The sequence below is a fragment of the Lagenorhynchus albirostris genome, chromosome 3 (assembly GCF_949774975.1).
Source record: "Lagenorhynchus albirostris chromosome 3, mLagAlb1.1, whole genome shotgun sequence".
Lineage (NCBI taxonomy): Eukaryota > Metazoa > Chordata > Mammalia > Artiodactyla > Delphinidae > Lagenorhynchus > Lagenorhynchus albirostris.
This window is the reverse complement of record NC_083097.1, coordinates 70147208-70163381: the sequence shown is the minus strand read 5'-3', so window position 1 is coordinate 70163381 and position 16174 is coordinate 70147208. Positions and strand designations below refer to the sequence as shown.

At 35.2% G+C, this 16174-nt stretch overlaps 1 protein-coding gene across 5 annotated transcripts in view; it reads left to right on the top strand.

Moving 5' to 3' along the window:
- TMEM161B (transmembrane protein 161B) overlaps positions 1–16174 on the top strand; it is a 69368-nt gene that overhangs the window by 15280 nt on the left and 37914 nt on the right. For 3 of the 5 annotated variants that reach the window (XM_060146153.1, XM_060146151.1, XM_060146152.1), the window contains exons 2-3: positions 5479–5582; positions 14256–14321. Coding sequence is in view for 2 of the 5 variants with exons in the window: in XM_060146149.1 (XP_060002132.1) it covers positions 5479–5582 (104 nt within the window). In the remaining 3 variants the exon portion in view is untranslated. The remainder of the gene's footprint in view (positions 1–5478; positions 5583–14255; positions 14322–16174) is intronic. The other 2 variants (XM_060146149.1, XM_060146150.1) reach the window with 1 other exon arrangement.

Genomic DNA, 16174 nt, shown 5'->3' with positions numbered 1-16174 from the left:
CTTAGTGCATTCGGTTGGAAATTACGGGTCTGGGTTCTGGATAAGTCTGTGACTGAGTAGTTCTGTGGTCTTCGCTATTTGGACCCTGACTTCTTCATTTGTAAATTGTACAGAGATGGTTTGCTTAACTGCTCAGTGTGTGAATTCTCAGTTTTATGTGAATCTAGATTGAAATAACAAAGTTCGCCCCTTCTTTACAGTATAAATCATTTGAGCATCTCTAAGAAGTCTGTTTCAACATGTCTAGCTATCACTAAAATATGTAAAAAGTTAAGAAACCGAAAATAGCAACATCATTGGGTAACAGCCTCTTTCTTTTTTTTTCCCTTCTTACTTATTCAAGGGGGGTGATAATTAAAACCCTTTGGGTGGTGTGAGTCCCAAGTATGTATGCTGATTTGCCTTCTGATGCTAAACAATGTATACTTTGTTTCAGTCTGTTGTCAACAGCAGAGCTAGTTTAATGAAACAAAACAAAATGTCAACTCCGCCGAGGTTGACATAATATTGTTCCAAGTTTGAATTTTAAAATTGCTGGGACTTCTGTGTTTGATCCCTGGTCGGAGAGCTAAGATCCCACATGTCTTGCGGCCAAAAATCCAAAACATAAAACAGAAGCAATATTGTAACAAATTCAATAAAGACTTTAAAAATGGTCCACATCAAAAAAAAATCTTAAAAAATAAATTGCAAGATGTTTGTTTTTAAGTTTGGGGAGTTTTATTGTCAAGCAAGGTAAAATACTGCTGTTTGATATATTTTATTTCTTGGAGAATTGTTTAATTTTCCTTGGTAAGAATTTTTTTAACCTACCCAGAAACGATTACTAACAAAAATTGAAATGATCATTCTTCTGTAGACTAAAGGCAAATAACTTTTTCTTGCTCTTCATGGCCTCAGGTTAATAGATGTGGAAAGGTTGAAACCTAAGTTGCCCCAGTGTTTCACCCTTCTTGGGTGCTTATGAGCTATTTCATAATTGACTTTCCCCAGTTCCGGTTATCAAGAGAATTGGGGCCTAGGGGCAATGAATCCAGACAGAAACCATCTCTTTGGTCAAGTTATTGTTTTGAGGCCCTAATAAAACCATTAAGGCCACTTGGGTCAATGACCCATATGGTTGTGTGTTTGAGAGTTCAGCCATGATGGACTTTATCGTTTCAGCGCATATCTACCCAGTTTAATAGTTTTTTCTTATGAAATTTATGTTTGTTTATGCTTAAATTTACTTAAGCATTATCTTTTTGTTGTTGTTGTTGTTGTTGTTGTTGCGGTACGCGGGCCTGTCACTGTTGTGGCCTCTCCCGTTGTGGAGCACAGGCTCCGGACGCACAGGCTCAGCAGCCATGGCTCACGGGCCCAGCCGCTCCGCGGCATGTGGGATCTTCCCAGACCGGGGCACGAACCTGTGTCCCCTGCATCGGCAGGCGGACACTCAACCACTGCGCCACCAGGGAAGCCCCTAAGCATTATCTTTTAATTAAAAATAATGAAAAATATTCAGGAAATTTGGTTTTTAAACATTTCAAAAATTCTGTTTTGTATAAACTTAGACATACATAGACATTTAAATTGGTCAGTGAAGGCAGGTTATTTAAATGACTTGTTTTTAAATTTCAAATGATTGTGTCTCTTAGTTAATGAATTGAGTACTTTATATTTTAATATGTTAATCCCTGGCATGAACACTGTAATTGTCAATTGTATAGTAATGTCTCAAAAATTGATCTAAGTTTAGTATTAATAATATATTAAATTGATAACATATAATTCTATAAAATGGTTGCCATTTTGAAAATATATTCCGAGGACTCTTTTCTAAATATGTATGAAAAGGAATAACTTTGGGGACATATATTCCATATAATTTAAAAATTACTTCTCCAAAAAATTAGGTAGATTCTTGTATTGGGAAAAAAGCAACATATTTTCTTTCAGTACCACATATATAGTCACCTAACAGCTGATTCATTCTCAGAAAGATTTATTGACTTCTATTAGAAAGTTGGAAGAAAACTTCTATTATACAATATATTTAACCCAGTATGTAGATGAGGTTTTGAGAAAGTATTTTCATTTAAAAAGATGGAAATGGCATAGTAAGGTAAATGAATGGAGTGAAGTTACACTTTTCCATTGAATGTTTTTTAGTCAAACATTAACTACAACATTGAGAATGAGTTTGCCTTTCTTGGGGTTGATCTCTTTAGTTCCTCCTTTGCCTCAATGTACCATCAGTCTCTGAATTCTTCAACAATATCCTTAAAATGCATTTTTCTTCTGAGTACCAGAGATAACCACAGTAATTTAAAGCGTCATCATTTCTGGTCTGGATCATTGCAGAAGCCTAGTTGCTATTCTTAATTCTAGTCAGTCCAATTTGCTGATTTTTGATTGTTTTTGCCTTCACATGGTTTACATTCTTCAGTAGTGGGTTTATCAGCAGTTTATGCTTAGTGATTTGGAGTAAGAGGAGAGAGTTTGGCAAGATGCCTCTTTTTCCCAGTTCATCACAGTCCATCATATATATATATCTTCCAGATCAGTCTTTCTGAAATGCCATTTAATACCTGTAACATTTATTAGGTGTGACTAAGATATGATTTCTGCTATTAAGGAGTTTACACTTTAATAAATTGTTATATATGTTTATGAGAGATTGTACTAGATGACCTTGAAGATACTGTGATACTATCACATTTCTTTCAAGGCTAGATTGAGGTTCTAGTTTTGTCCACAAAACTTTCCCTGGCTAAAAAATTATCTTTTGCTTTTAAGTCTATAATCTCAAATAGACTAACCTTCTGACCTACTTGCTAATGTATTTCTTGGCCTTGTTCTGCCTGAAAGAGTTCTTTGTAGCGGCATTCATTGTATGGAGATTGCAGAACTTCTATCACAATCTACATAGAAAATAGGATAGTAAATTCAAGTGATAGGAAATGTGAAAGAAAAAAGGTAAAAATGTAACCTTTGATGTTAGGTGAATGTAAAAATGGTCTGAATCTTAACCCAATTGATAGAATTTAAGGCATTAAAATATGCACAGTGAAACCAGAGTTGAGGCAGGTTTCAAAGGCATTTTAAAAACAGTCCTGTTTAAGAGCCATTTTACTTTTTTAAAGAACAGTAAGTACATTTTTGTTCTCTTTTTAAATTAGGCATTTGTTCTTTTACTAATTGATTTATAAGAACTCTATATAATATCTAACAAGTGGATTATCCCTTTGTGATATGATTTACATATACCTTTTCCCAGTTAGTCTTTTGACATTGTTTATATTGTTTCTCTGTGAATAAATTTGATTTGATTTTTCTTAAAATCTCATATTGTTGGAGCAGTTTTAGGTTTGTAGCAGAACTGATCAGAAGGTATAGGGGGTTCCGTATCCCCTGTCCTGGCATGTGTGCAACCTCCCCCAGTATCAACATCCCACATCATGATAGTGCATTTGTTACAGTGGTGTACAACCTATTGAACAGTTGATGAAACCTGATGTTTGCAAAATTTTTTTGTGTTTTTTTATCACTTAGGAGACATGTCATTTTTTATGGTATGATTCCATTTATTTTGTTTTTTAAATTCATTTTTTATAGAAGTAACATTGGTTATTTTTTGCAAAGTCTCTTGTATTCTTGAAATTAAAAAAAATTATCCCACAATAGTAGTGATAATAATGACAGTAGTACTAATTCATATTGACTGCTTACTCTGTAACAGGCACAATTAGTAACCACAGCTTGATTAGTAGGTAGGTTGAATTATTAGCTTCATTTTATAGAAGAGGAAATAGAGGTACAGAATGTTTGAATAACCTGTCCAGAAGGCATGCAGCCAGTAGATGGCAGATTCTGTCCCAGGCAGTTTGGGTCCAGAGTCCATGCTCTTAAACCAGATAAACTATACTACTTTTTAAAAAACATTTTAACATTTTTTTAAATGCACTTGTTTGGCATTGAGGAAGGAATTCAACTTTATTTTTGGACTGCTTAGATAGAGGAAGAGCCAACAAAGAGGAGTATAAAGAAATGGTCATCTAGGTGGGAGTAAAGCAAGGGATTTGGTAGACCTTGTTGGGATTCTGCTGAGATTTAAGATAAGGAAGGATAATTTGGCAAGGTGAAGTGATTGTGATTGTAGGTGTTTTAATGGAATGGGCTGAAGCAGAAGTCAGATGGGAACTGTGTGGGCATATGAGAACATAGAAACAGTGAAAACAAGTCTTTTGCAAAGTGGCTACGTATTTGAAGAAGGGAAGGGCTGTAGAATAAGAGAAAATTATTGGTATTTTTTAGAAAGGTGAAAGGTGTTAAAATGCTGATAGGAAGGATTTAAATAGAGAAGAGATTAAGGAAGATACTGGAGGGAAGCTATTCATTGATTAAGTTTCCTGAAAATCAATGAGAGGATTTGCTCTGAAGCATAGATAGAGGGATTTGCTTTATACTGAAGATGCTCTGTTATTTCTAGAGGGTGTGGAAGAAGAAGGGTGCAGATGCAAGTGATTGTGAGCTTGTCCATGGCAAGTGAGAGTTCTCATTTGATGCTGTTGTTTTTCTCTCTGTGAACTGGAAGATGTTCTCTACTGAGTAGAGAGTTAGAAGTTTGGGGGGGCGGATAAATTAGGAGTTAGGGATTAGCAGATACAAGTTACTATATATAAAATAGGTAAATAACAAGGTCCTATTGTATAGCACAGGGAACTATATTCAATATCTTGAAATAACCTATAATGGAAAAGAATATGAAAAAGAATATACGTGTGTGTATATATGTATGTATGTATAACGGAATCACTTTGCTGTGATTGTAAATCAACTATACTTCAATAAAAAGAATTTTTTAAAAAAGTTTGAGGGAAGTTGGAGGTGTGAGGAGATGGGAGAAGGTTTGAATTAGGTATTACGGAGAACAAGAGAGGGATTGATGAGAGCAAACTACGGGCATTTTTGGACCTTGTTGATGGCCCACCCACTGGAAGTTGGTGATGACAGTATTAATTAAAATTTTTTTTCTAGTGACTTTCAGGCCAGTTCTTCCATCACACTTACTATAGTTAATGCTCTTTAGTCATTCACTACCACCCTAGAATTTAAAAAAATGCATACTGCTTTTAGACCTAGCCAAGGTAGTGTTTTAAGTGTGTTGAATAGAGTAACTTTGGAGAAGGATGAAAAAAACAAAATCACCATTTTTCACTTCATTTTGGTACACTTAAGTAATGGAGAACGTTTCTTGGGAATAGATTTTGAATGTGTATGCTACTTTAACTTGTAGAGGATTATGAGAGGGGATCATGTATTTTAAATTTAAACATATGTGGTCTTGAATACCTAAATGGCAGAATAATATGTATTTTGGTAGTAAATCCATCTTTCTTAAAGTATAATTTTCAAAATGTATAGAAAGCTTTTCAGCAGTGTCCTCAAATCTAAATTCGTTCATTGTTAAACTTGTTTGTTTGTTTCTTTACACAGGGTGTGATAGGTATACAGCTGGTTGTTACCATGGTGATGGCCAGTGTCATGCAGAAGATTATACCTCACTATTCTCTTGCTCGATGGCTACTCTGTAATGGCAGGTAAGGCAAGGATAGGCTGATTCTGACTGGCACTTTCAAATCTTTGTTTAGTTTACCAGGCTGATTAACTTCCTAGAAGTTAAGTGCTAATTCCAATTTTCTAAAAACATGAAAAAAGAAAATAATGAGGAAAATCTAGCTTCCTATTTCTCTTACTTGAGATATTAGTAGTTTATCTGTTTAGTACAAAGGTAATTGGGTCATGGTCAAGAATTTAGTCCCTTCCTTCTCTATCCCTTTCTGTCCATGGCCACTGGAACTATCACATGACTTTTCTAGTTACCTTTAACAAAAGTTGGTCAACAAGAGGAAGAGACTATAAATCGAAGTGCTTAAATATTTTTACCATTGTTGGAAAAAGTGATTCAAAGCACATATCCTATTATTGGTGACTTACTTGAGAGTTATGAGAATTAGGGGCCCTTTTTTTACTGAAAATAATTTTAAACTTTAATTTAGTAAGGAGGCGATGAAGTTGTTTTGTAGGATTTTAATTTTGTTTACTGCACTTTAAGCTTACTACTGTCCCCTCCTTCTGCAGAGGAGGTAAGTTACCTTGCTGAAATTTGTACAATAAAAGAATAAAATCAAAAGTAAAGAAGTTAAATATAGGAGGTGTAGTGAGGCAAAAGCCATAAAACTCTGCATACAGAAATACATGCCACAATCTTGTATAATTATGAAAGGTAAATTATAGATTTGGTACCATGACTATAGTTTTACTCCAATTATTTGTCTCTAATAAATAACCAAATTCTATTATTGATTTGTATATCAGTTTTCTTTTGTTTATTAGACCGTTTGAAGTTAGAAAGCAATGGATAGCTATTATCCTCGTAATGATTTCATATATTGCAAGACCAATAATAAGCAATTCTATCCATAAAGCTTAAATTTATTTTCTAGTTTCAAGTATATTCTTTTTCTCTAATGCTTTATACTTTTTCCATATCAGTGTTTAAATAGGAAAATATTATTTAGACTGCTTAAAAAGTTTTTTTGAATACTGATAGGCACACACGTGTGTGGAATGCGTGAGAGAACAGCAGTTTAAAAATGTGTATTTTATTAGCAAAGTAAATAATGACTAAAGTTTTAGTAAAGTTAAATAAAAGCTTCATCAAAGCTATTTATAAGTGAAAAAAGTAAATCATCTGTGACTAGTTTTTAACTGTGTACGTTTATGCCCTGTGCAATCTTGCTTCCTTTTTTTGCTTAGCAAAAACCCTTTTTCGTAGATCATGAAAGAGGGTGAACATCTGCTGGAAAATACCATTAATTCTAAATAAAAGGAATCTGAATTAATAAACTAAGTAAAATACATATTAAGGTAGCTTGTTTTCTACTAAGAATTGCACACTTGTAGATTTTGTTTATGATGAGTCTCCAGGGAGACTTCCAGGTCTCTTTCAGCTTTAAAGATCTTTGCAGTCATGTGCCTTTTTAGTCTATAGGCAACTTCTACTTTCTCACATAATCTGCATTGCATTTGTTTCTATAAAACTAAAACTTCAGAGCTTGAAAACTGATTCTCTTTGTTAATATTGGAACAATATATTTAAAATCTTTACTCATTTGACAAGTATGTGTCATAAGTATATATATTGCTAATTTGAAGAGGTGCTCAACCTTCAAAAATAAACGTGAAGTTGATGTTTTTCGTGATCTTGATTTGCTTTTATAAATAGATTAACTTTAGTGGTAATTAATGCTGTCTCTAATTCCAAATCAGGTTCCAAGGATGCCAATCAGGATTTTCTAGTAATAGTTACTCTTCTGCTGTAGTTAGTTTCATTTCCTTTCTGTTTTTGTTTGTTTTGCTCTGTGTTCTTAAGATCATCTGTTTTTCTTTAATATTAATTCTGAGATTTTTAGGTCATGAAGCTATATTGCTCCATGTTGTTGCCTAACTCTGTTGAATAACAATATTGATTTTATCATTTTGGGATAATTATTGTTTTGCCAACCTTTTGTGATATGAAATGATACTGTTTTAATACTAAGAAAATCTAAAATCTCTGCTAAATTGCTTATGTAAAAATATTATTGATCAGAAACGACAGTTTGCATTTTAAACCATATGATGTGGCTGAGTTGAAGGAGAAAGATCTGAGGGCCTTCTGAGATTATCGGCTCTAAAATACTTGAAGAAATTTAAAGGGAGAGGCTTATGAGGACTTTTAAAATTATGAATAGTGTAGGATGGTTTGGGAGTGACTATATTGAATAGCTATTTAATAGAACTATTCAAGTGAATAGATGTGTAGATACCACGATAGGTTAATCATGGGTATGACAGAAGAAACTTCTTTTTAGTTTCGGTATCTGTCGACTTAATATTTATTCCACTAGTATATCTTCAAATTGTAAGTATTCATATTTTCCTTAAAAGTTATGGCTTCTCTTTTTATCATGTAAATTAGTTTCTGTCCATATCTCTCATCAACCTCTGTCTCTTTTAGAATGGAAGGTGTGAAGTGGCACCTGTTTGACTTATGTTGACTTAATGAGTAAGCCTGCCAATTTCCTGAAGAAGTCAGTACCTTGAAGGAATTAGCAGTTTTTGCTTATAAATTAACCTGCTGATTTTTTATGTTAAAAATTGAGTAGTTTTCTAGCTCTTGTTAAATAACATTTATATATTGTAATTAGTATTGTAGATATCTAGTTTTCAAAAAAATAATGCATAGTCTTTAGCCTGGTTTAATTCCATTAATATTACCTTTACAGTGTTATAGAACTTTGTACTGATAAAATTTTTATTTCTGTTATCTCATTTGGATCTCTACACGCTGAACTTGGAAGAAGGAGATGTATTGGGATATGTTATGACCTCAGAAATCTTGGTGTCTGAACTTAATAAAAGTTTCTCACTCAGTTCCTCAGACAGGAATCAGGGTCAAATGGGGGTACCTGAGAGGGGTCAGTCAGGCAGCTCTCTGTGTAGATCCTTCACAAAATGATGATTCAAGGATTCAGCTATCCTTCAGGTGGTTACTTACGGATTCTAGGCTTCTTCTGTCTTGTGGCTCCTTTGTTCCTTCTGCTGCTTGGAGTCCTTCTATTAGATGCTATGCCGGTTGGCAAGTAGAGAGAGAGTGGGCTATGGATTTTTCAGGAGATTCTAGGGGCCAAGCTTAGAAGTAGATATATCATTTTTGCCCACATTACATAGTCTGGAGCCCTATGACTGGTTAAGGCCAAAGTGCACAACAGGTTGGGAAATACACTTTTCATTGTACCTAGGAAGTAAAAGCAGGATTGGTAAGTGCCTAGTCCTTCTTTGCTGTAGGTGATATTGTCTCCACTTTTTTTTTTTTTTTTTTGCGGTACGCGGGCCTCCCACTGTTATGGCCTCTCCCGTTGCAGAGCACAGGCTCCAGACGCGCAGGCTCAGCGGCCATGGCTCACGGGCCCAGCCGCTCCACGGCATGTGGGATCTTCCTGGACCGGGGAACAAACCCATGTCCCCTGCATCGGCAAGCGGACTCTCAACCACTGCGCCACCAGGGAAGCCCATGTCGCCATTTTTACAGATGAGAAAATTTTACTCCTGTTTACATACTGAAAAATGAAACAGATCCAGGCCTTTTACCCTGGAAGTCTGATTCATAGTCTAGTAATTATTTGATTTATGGCTGCTCATCAAATTCCAGACCCTTGTCCTGGAACAGACATACTTGAACCAAGGTTTGAATTTGGTGGAGTTGAACTTTTCTACAACCACTGTGACTTCTGCTGGCAGTTTATAGAGTAATTTATTGAGGGTGTTCTTTTCTACCTTTTTTCCCTAGCTGTGCTTAGCCTTCTAGAAGATATCCTCAGGTTATAAGCAGTATATGGTTTCTCTTTACTTACTTACTCTTTACTTATTCTTCTGGCTTCTCTAGGATTACAGTCACCTTTTATTCTAAGTTAAAAGGCACATCAGCATTTTTCTGATTACCAAAATCATGCTAAGTGTGAAGAAGAGTTTAAGAAATATCATCTGTTACAATTATACCTCTCCTCACCATTTGAGATTAAATTTATTCCACATTACTAAATTATAATTATTTTGTATTGCATTCTTCCAGTTTTTTTAATAGACAAATGTTTTTCTTCTAGAAAATGTTATTAGTTCTCCTTGTTTTACATGCCTTTTTATATAGCTATCAGACTGTTGAGCCATTCCTGCTTTAACAAGAATTTAAGTAGCAAAATTTTTCTTGCCATAACCTGTGAGCAAGTATTACCGACCTTGAAAAACTCAGGTGCAAAGAGTCTAGTGCTCTTAGGTTGCTCTACTCTCTCCTTCCTCCCCAAAGGAAAGAAAAATTGTGGAAAGTTGGTTTCTCTTTACCTTTACTGTGAATTGCTTTCCCTAACGCAAGGAACATTCGTTCTAACCATTGCTCAGGTTGCCTAAAGACGTTAGCTCTTTATCATGTCCAGCATACCACTGATTTGTAGCCAAAGTATTCTCTACTTTCTAATGTAATTAAAGTTCGTTTTTGTTTTGAAGTTTGCTTGGCCCCTCTTTTCATGGAGAGGTAAGTGATAGGTTACATTCTTTGTACATTTGAATAGTGGGTTTTGCATGAGGAGTAGGATTTTGCTTTTTCTCCCTTATAGCTTCCTTGCTGAACCTGCTTTCCATTTTCCTGATTGTTCAGCTCAAACCTTATGCATTTTTCTCTACCCCTTTATTCCCCTAGGCTCTCACTTTGGTCAGCTACTTCCCTTCATATGTCCCTGACTCAAAATATATTACGGTTGGATTTATTCTGATTTTGTCTCATCCTATATTGGGTAAAGAAGGTGTGAAAACACCCTATTCAATTGCTCTTAACTCTTTTTGCCTGTTGCCTGATCCAAGAATTTACAAATTTCCTTTGGTGAGAGAAACCTACTATTCAAATGCACAGTAAGTGGGACCTATGACCTAAGGGAAAGGTTTAAACCTTAAGCTACTACCCTTATGGAATGCCTGAGTCCTTGCTTTCCTCCCTTAGCTGTCTTAACTTCCAGCTCCAGAATGTCATGATATTCTAGTAAAGTTTCCAATAAATAACAAGAGAATGTATATGTATAATAAATGATACTTTAGTTACTTGTACTGAAAGGTTTTCTAGGTTTTAGGTGGTGTTTGTTTTCCCTTAGTGTTTTTTTTTTTTCACTTCTAAATTATTATTTAGAGATTTAGAATGGAGACTAAAACTATGTTGTGGCCTATGTTGTGAAAGAGTTTTGTATGATTATTTATGTGTTAAAGTTTTTTTAGCTTTCTCTCAATACTAAGCTTTTCCATATTTGTTCATGTTCAGATTTTCATTTTAAATTTCTGAAATTTTTACTTCTGAAAAATTTTTAAGTAGTTTGCTTGAAATGGCATCGCTGCTTAAATTTTTTTTAAAGAATCTAGGTCAGTACATTCTGTATTTTCTGGTATATGTTTTTTCAGTGCTCTTGAACTGCCTTAGTAAGAAAGGTTGTAGCCTGATATTACTTTGTGTAAAAGGTTTATGCAAGAAAATTATTGAAAAATTATTTCAGTGATTTAGTGGAGTATAACACCAAGTTGGCTTTGTTATCTGAGACACTGCTGACAGTCTGAATATAAGTGAAAATAGCCAAAGCAAATGTCATAAAACACAATTTAACTTAAATGTAAGAGGTTCAGTTTTGTAGTGAGATTCTATTAATACTTACTGTTTTTAAATTTTTTTCTATTACTAACACAATACATGCCTATGATGTAGAAAAAGATGGTAAATTGATGAAAAATAAGAGGCAGCAAACTATATTCCTCTCAGCTAAAGACAATCTCTGTGTAAATTTTGTTGTATTTCCGTCTAATTTTTTCTATTCATATTTTCCCCTCATGGATGTGATTATTTCATGTGTAATTTTACATCATGCTTCTTTTGCTTAACATAAAGCATTTTTCTCTAATTGTGGTTTTGTAACCATTATTTAACATCGAATCTAAGGCTGATAAACTTTTATATCTGTCTTCTAAGCCCATATTTGAAAGGCCTAGTGCATCAGGGGCAAGCAGATTGCAGTCATTTTGCAAAGGAAAAGACCAAAAATTGAGACCAGAACTTAAAGTATAGTAGATGGGAATCATATGATATGAAATCAAACTGTGTATGAAGCATTGACTGTTGAAGAAAATTGTGCAACTGTACCTTTAGGTTTCACTTTGAATTCATGTCCTTAGATGGCTACTACATGCTACCTGGCAGTCTTTGTGTGTTCCACTTCTCAGACAGCTTTCTCAACCCAAATCCTCTCTTCATTTATACATGCCTGCCTCAGCCTCACTCTAAGCTCTTGAAACTGGAGCCTGTTGCTCTCATCTTCATGCCATCAAACCCACAACCCTTGTTACACGTGCAGCCTCTCTTTGTTTTTTTTTTTTAATGTTTATATATTTTAATTTTGGCCTATGGAGGAGGTATCCTGCTATCAAGACCTAACTCCAGCATTTGTGATCTATATCCCATTCCCTCTAACCTTCACCCTGACTTTTTTTCTTTGGCCCTTTCCTCTCTTCTTTGCCATTAATTGCTTCCTTTCTGTTGGATTATTCCTGTTAGCACACTTTTTTTTTTAAGGTCTCCCATTAAAAATAATAGCAACAACAAATAAGAGTCACAACTCTGCCTCCCTTCCTTCTTAAAAAACAAAGCCCCTCCCATATCTATTCCTTAGTTTGGGGCCTATTTCCCTGTTTTCCATCAACGCTGAATTTGTTACATACTTGTCATGAACTGGATTTTCCCACTTCCTTAGTAACTATTTAGCCTTCTACCATGTTTCATTTTCCCCTTAGGTGACCTTATTCATGCCTGTGGATTTAAATACCACAATTATGTAATAGCCCCAGGTTATCTGTGAGCTCTTGATTCTAATATACAGTAGCCCTCTTGATATTTTCACTTCATGTCTCATAGGTACTTAAAAACTCAGCATGTTTAAATTCTTGATTTCTTCCTGCTCTACTCCATGTCAGAAAATGTGCCACCATCTTCCTCAAATCAGAAGTGTAAATATTATCCTTCATTCCATCCTTTCTTTCCATTCCTTACCTTACAAGAACTGTTGATTCTGAAATATATTTCCGTGCTATTCTTGCCTTGTTCTAATTCACAGAGCAGTAGAAGAAATCTTAAAATGTAAATCAAGTTATTTCTCTTGCTTTGAAACCATTATTTTAGCATAAGATCTACACTCCGTATGGACCCAAGAGGCTTTGCATGACCTGTTCCCTGTTATCTCTTCAGCCTTCCTCATGTGTTTCTCCTTGTACATGGTGCTACTGCCTCCTTGCCCTTTTGGTTACTGCATTGTTCTGAGTTTCATGCTTTTGTGCTTTTGGACATACTCTTCTCTGCCTGGAATGCTCTCACACTCCATTCTTATTCTTTAGTTTGCTGGGCAAATGTCATCTCAGAGAGGTTTTGTAACCTAATACCTTAAGGCTTGTCTCTCATTCTCACTAAGTATATGATTCTTTTGTGTAGTATCCAGTATATATGATGTTTGTCTTTTTAAATATTGGTTAAATTCTGCCCCAACTGAAATATAAACATCAAGAAATCAAGGACTTTGGATTTGTTATGGGTGATTATATCTCCGTTGCCTGGCAGAGTACTTGACCGTAGTGGGCTCCATAAATGTCTGATAGATCAATGGGTGGATGGATGAATGGGTAGATGGATAGATAGATGAGTAACAGACTGGAAGTGTCCCCGAGATCACTCAGTACTTTTAGATTCTAGCTTTGAACAGTAATTGTTACTAATGAAGATGACCTGAACATAATAAATGCAATTCATTTTAGGAAAATGGATTCACAAAATAAGATTAAACAAGTTTGAGAATATTTTAAAAGAAAGTGGGTCCTAGAAAATGTAAGGGTCTTATAATATTTTATTATTACAGGACTCTAAATGTAACTTAAGTTTTCCTATAGTACTAAGAGTCTTTCACTGATAATTATTTCTCAAAGAAATAAACAACTAATTTTAGTCTTTATAAATGAGTTACTGCTTATGTGTTCTCCTAAATGTTATACAGTCAATCCTCATTATTTGTAGATTCTCTACTTGTGATTTGCCTACTTGCTAAAATTTATTTGTAACCCCAAAACCCATACTTGTGGTGCTTTCAAGGTCATTTATAGACATATGCAGAGTGGTAAAAAATTTGAGTGGCCTGTTCCCAGCTGAGGCCCAGGTTCCTAGCTGAGGCCTTCTTGTTGTACCTCTCATGTTGTAAACACGTATCCTTTTTGTGGTCTATTTAGTGCCATGTTTTTCATCTTTTTGCTTTTTGTTTGTGACTTTGCTGTTTAAAATGGCCCCCACATGTAGTGCTGAAGTGCTTGATATCTAGTGTTCCTAAGCACAAGAAGGCTGTGATGTGCCTTATAGAGAAAATTCACTAGAAATATTCACAGAAATCAGGAAAATACTATACTTATGATTACAGTTATTAGAAAAGCTTTGCTCACACATGAGTTTTATTACTGTTGGCCATGAATTTAGTATTAGTGATTCAACAGTATATATTAAATAAGGTACTTTAAACAGAAACACACATAAAACAAGGGTGTGTATTGATTGATTGATGAAGATGTTGTGACCAGAGGCTCGTGGGAACCTAACCCTGTATTTCCCCTAGGAACAATGGTTCAGTGTTCGCGGCGACTTTATAGAACATAACTACCGCGAATAACAAGAATCGACTGTAAGTTAAAATTCTGGACTTCAATCGAAATTTCAGGAAGTGCCTCCTTACCCGTGTTAAGTATAGTTTAGGGAATTTTGGGTTGGGATATATATATTTTATTTTAAAACCCTTAAACTAAGAGAAGAACTGAATTCATTCATTGATCCTTTTTGAGCACTTACTATATGCCAGTCACTGTACTAGTTTTGAAGTATACAAAAACAAGTAAGTCATAAAATCTTCACTCCAAGAATCTGTCAGCTAGGGGAATATTCCATTTTAACCTAACCGGTCTGATACCAATTGCAAATCAATTTTGACACTAACTACCTGGAGTTAGCACAGATCCCACAGGTTAAAGGCAAAGTCCTCCATAAGAATGCCAGCTGCTTCAGATGCCAGCTGCAAGTTCTTTGGATCCCTGGGCCATACTCTGACAACCAGCTACTGGCTACCAATTAGGGCATTCCCATGACCCCCTCAGGTTCAATAATTCTGTATAACAACTAGAACTCAGGAAAGTGCAGTGATTACAGTTTTATTATAAAGATTACACATCGGATGGCGTTTGGGAAGGAGCAGTTTCCATGTCCTGTCCCTGTGCAATCAGGGCATGTCACCCTTCAGGCACTTTAGTGTGTTTAACAGCTAGGAAGCTCCTCTGAGCTTCTGTGTCCAGAGATTTTATGGAGTTTCATTACATAGGCATGATTTTTAATCAATGGCCACGTGATTGAACTTAATCTTCAACCCCCTTCCTCTTCTTGGAGGTCAGCTGGCTGAGAGTTCCAACTCTAATCATGTGGTTGGTATTTCTGGTGACCTGCCTCCCTTCCAGAAGCTATCTAGAGGTCGCCCCTGAGTCCCCACATTAGCATAACAAAGACTCCTTTATCAGTCAGAAAATTTCAAGGGCTTTTTAAACTCTGTGCCAAGAAATGGGGACAATGACCAGGTATATTCTTTATTATACCACAGAGAGACTGCCTTATAAACCATCAAAGGTAAATTAGGAGTTTGCCAGTAGTAGCATAGGTGTTCACAAGCAGAGAGAAGAATATATGCAGAAATGCCAAGGGATGAAAGAATTTGTGGAATAAAGGTCATTTAGTCTAGGTAGAATGTCATGTACAAAAGGAGAATTCTTAAAGGTGAGTCTGGTGAAGCAGACAGTAGTCAGATTGTAAAAGGCTGTGAAAATAGGAGGTCACAAACTCTATATTTGGCCTTGTAATGTGTGTTTTAGCTTTAATGCAAACGTTTAAAAGTATACAACGAATATAGACAGAATAATATCATGAATATATAACAAATATAATAAGCTCCTGTGTATTCATCACAATAGCTGGTAGCCAGTTTGTTTCATCTATGCTCCCCTTCATCTCTGCTTTCCCCAACATTATTTTGTAGCAAATATTATTATTATTTCATTTGTAGATATTTCAGTGTATATCTCTAAAATATATGAGCTTTTTAAAAATTACTGTAATCCCATTATTAACAGCAAAAATTTTTTAACAATAATTTCTTTACATCATTAAATATCCAGTTATTACTCAAATTGCCAGTTCAGCAGTATTTTTAAAACAGCAAATCAGCAGTAGCATTTTTTAAAAATTGGGGTATTTCACTTTAAAAATCTAGATTTTTGTGGTTGAAAACTTGAAAGATCTATCAATACTAGGTGTCTTGTTTCTTTTTAGTAACAGCAGGACCTTGGTCAGAGTCCTTGCCTAACTGCCTTACTCACTGCTTTACTCTGAGGAGTCTTGGAAAGGATTTGCGCTGGCATATATACCTTGATAGGATTTGCATTATGAAAAAATAAATAAAGGTGGGATCAGAATGCCTTTAGTCCAGGGGAAAGGAAG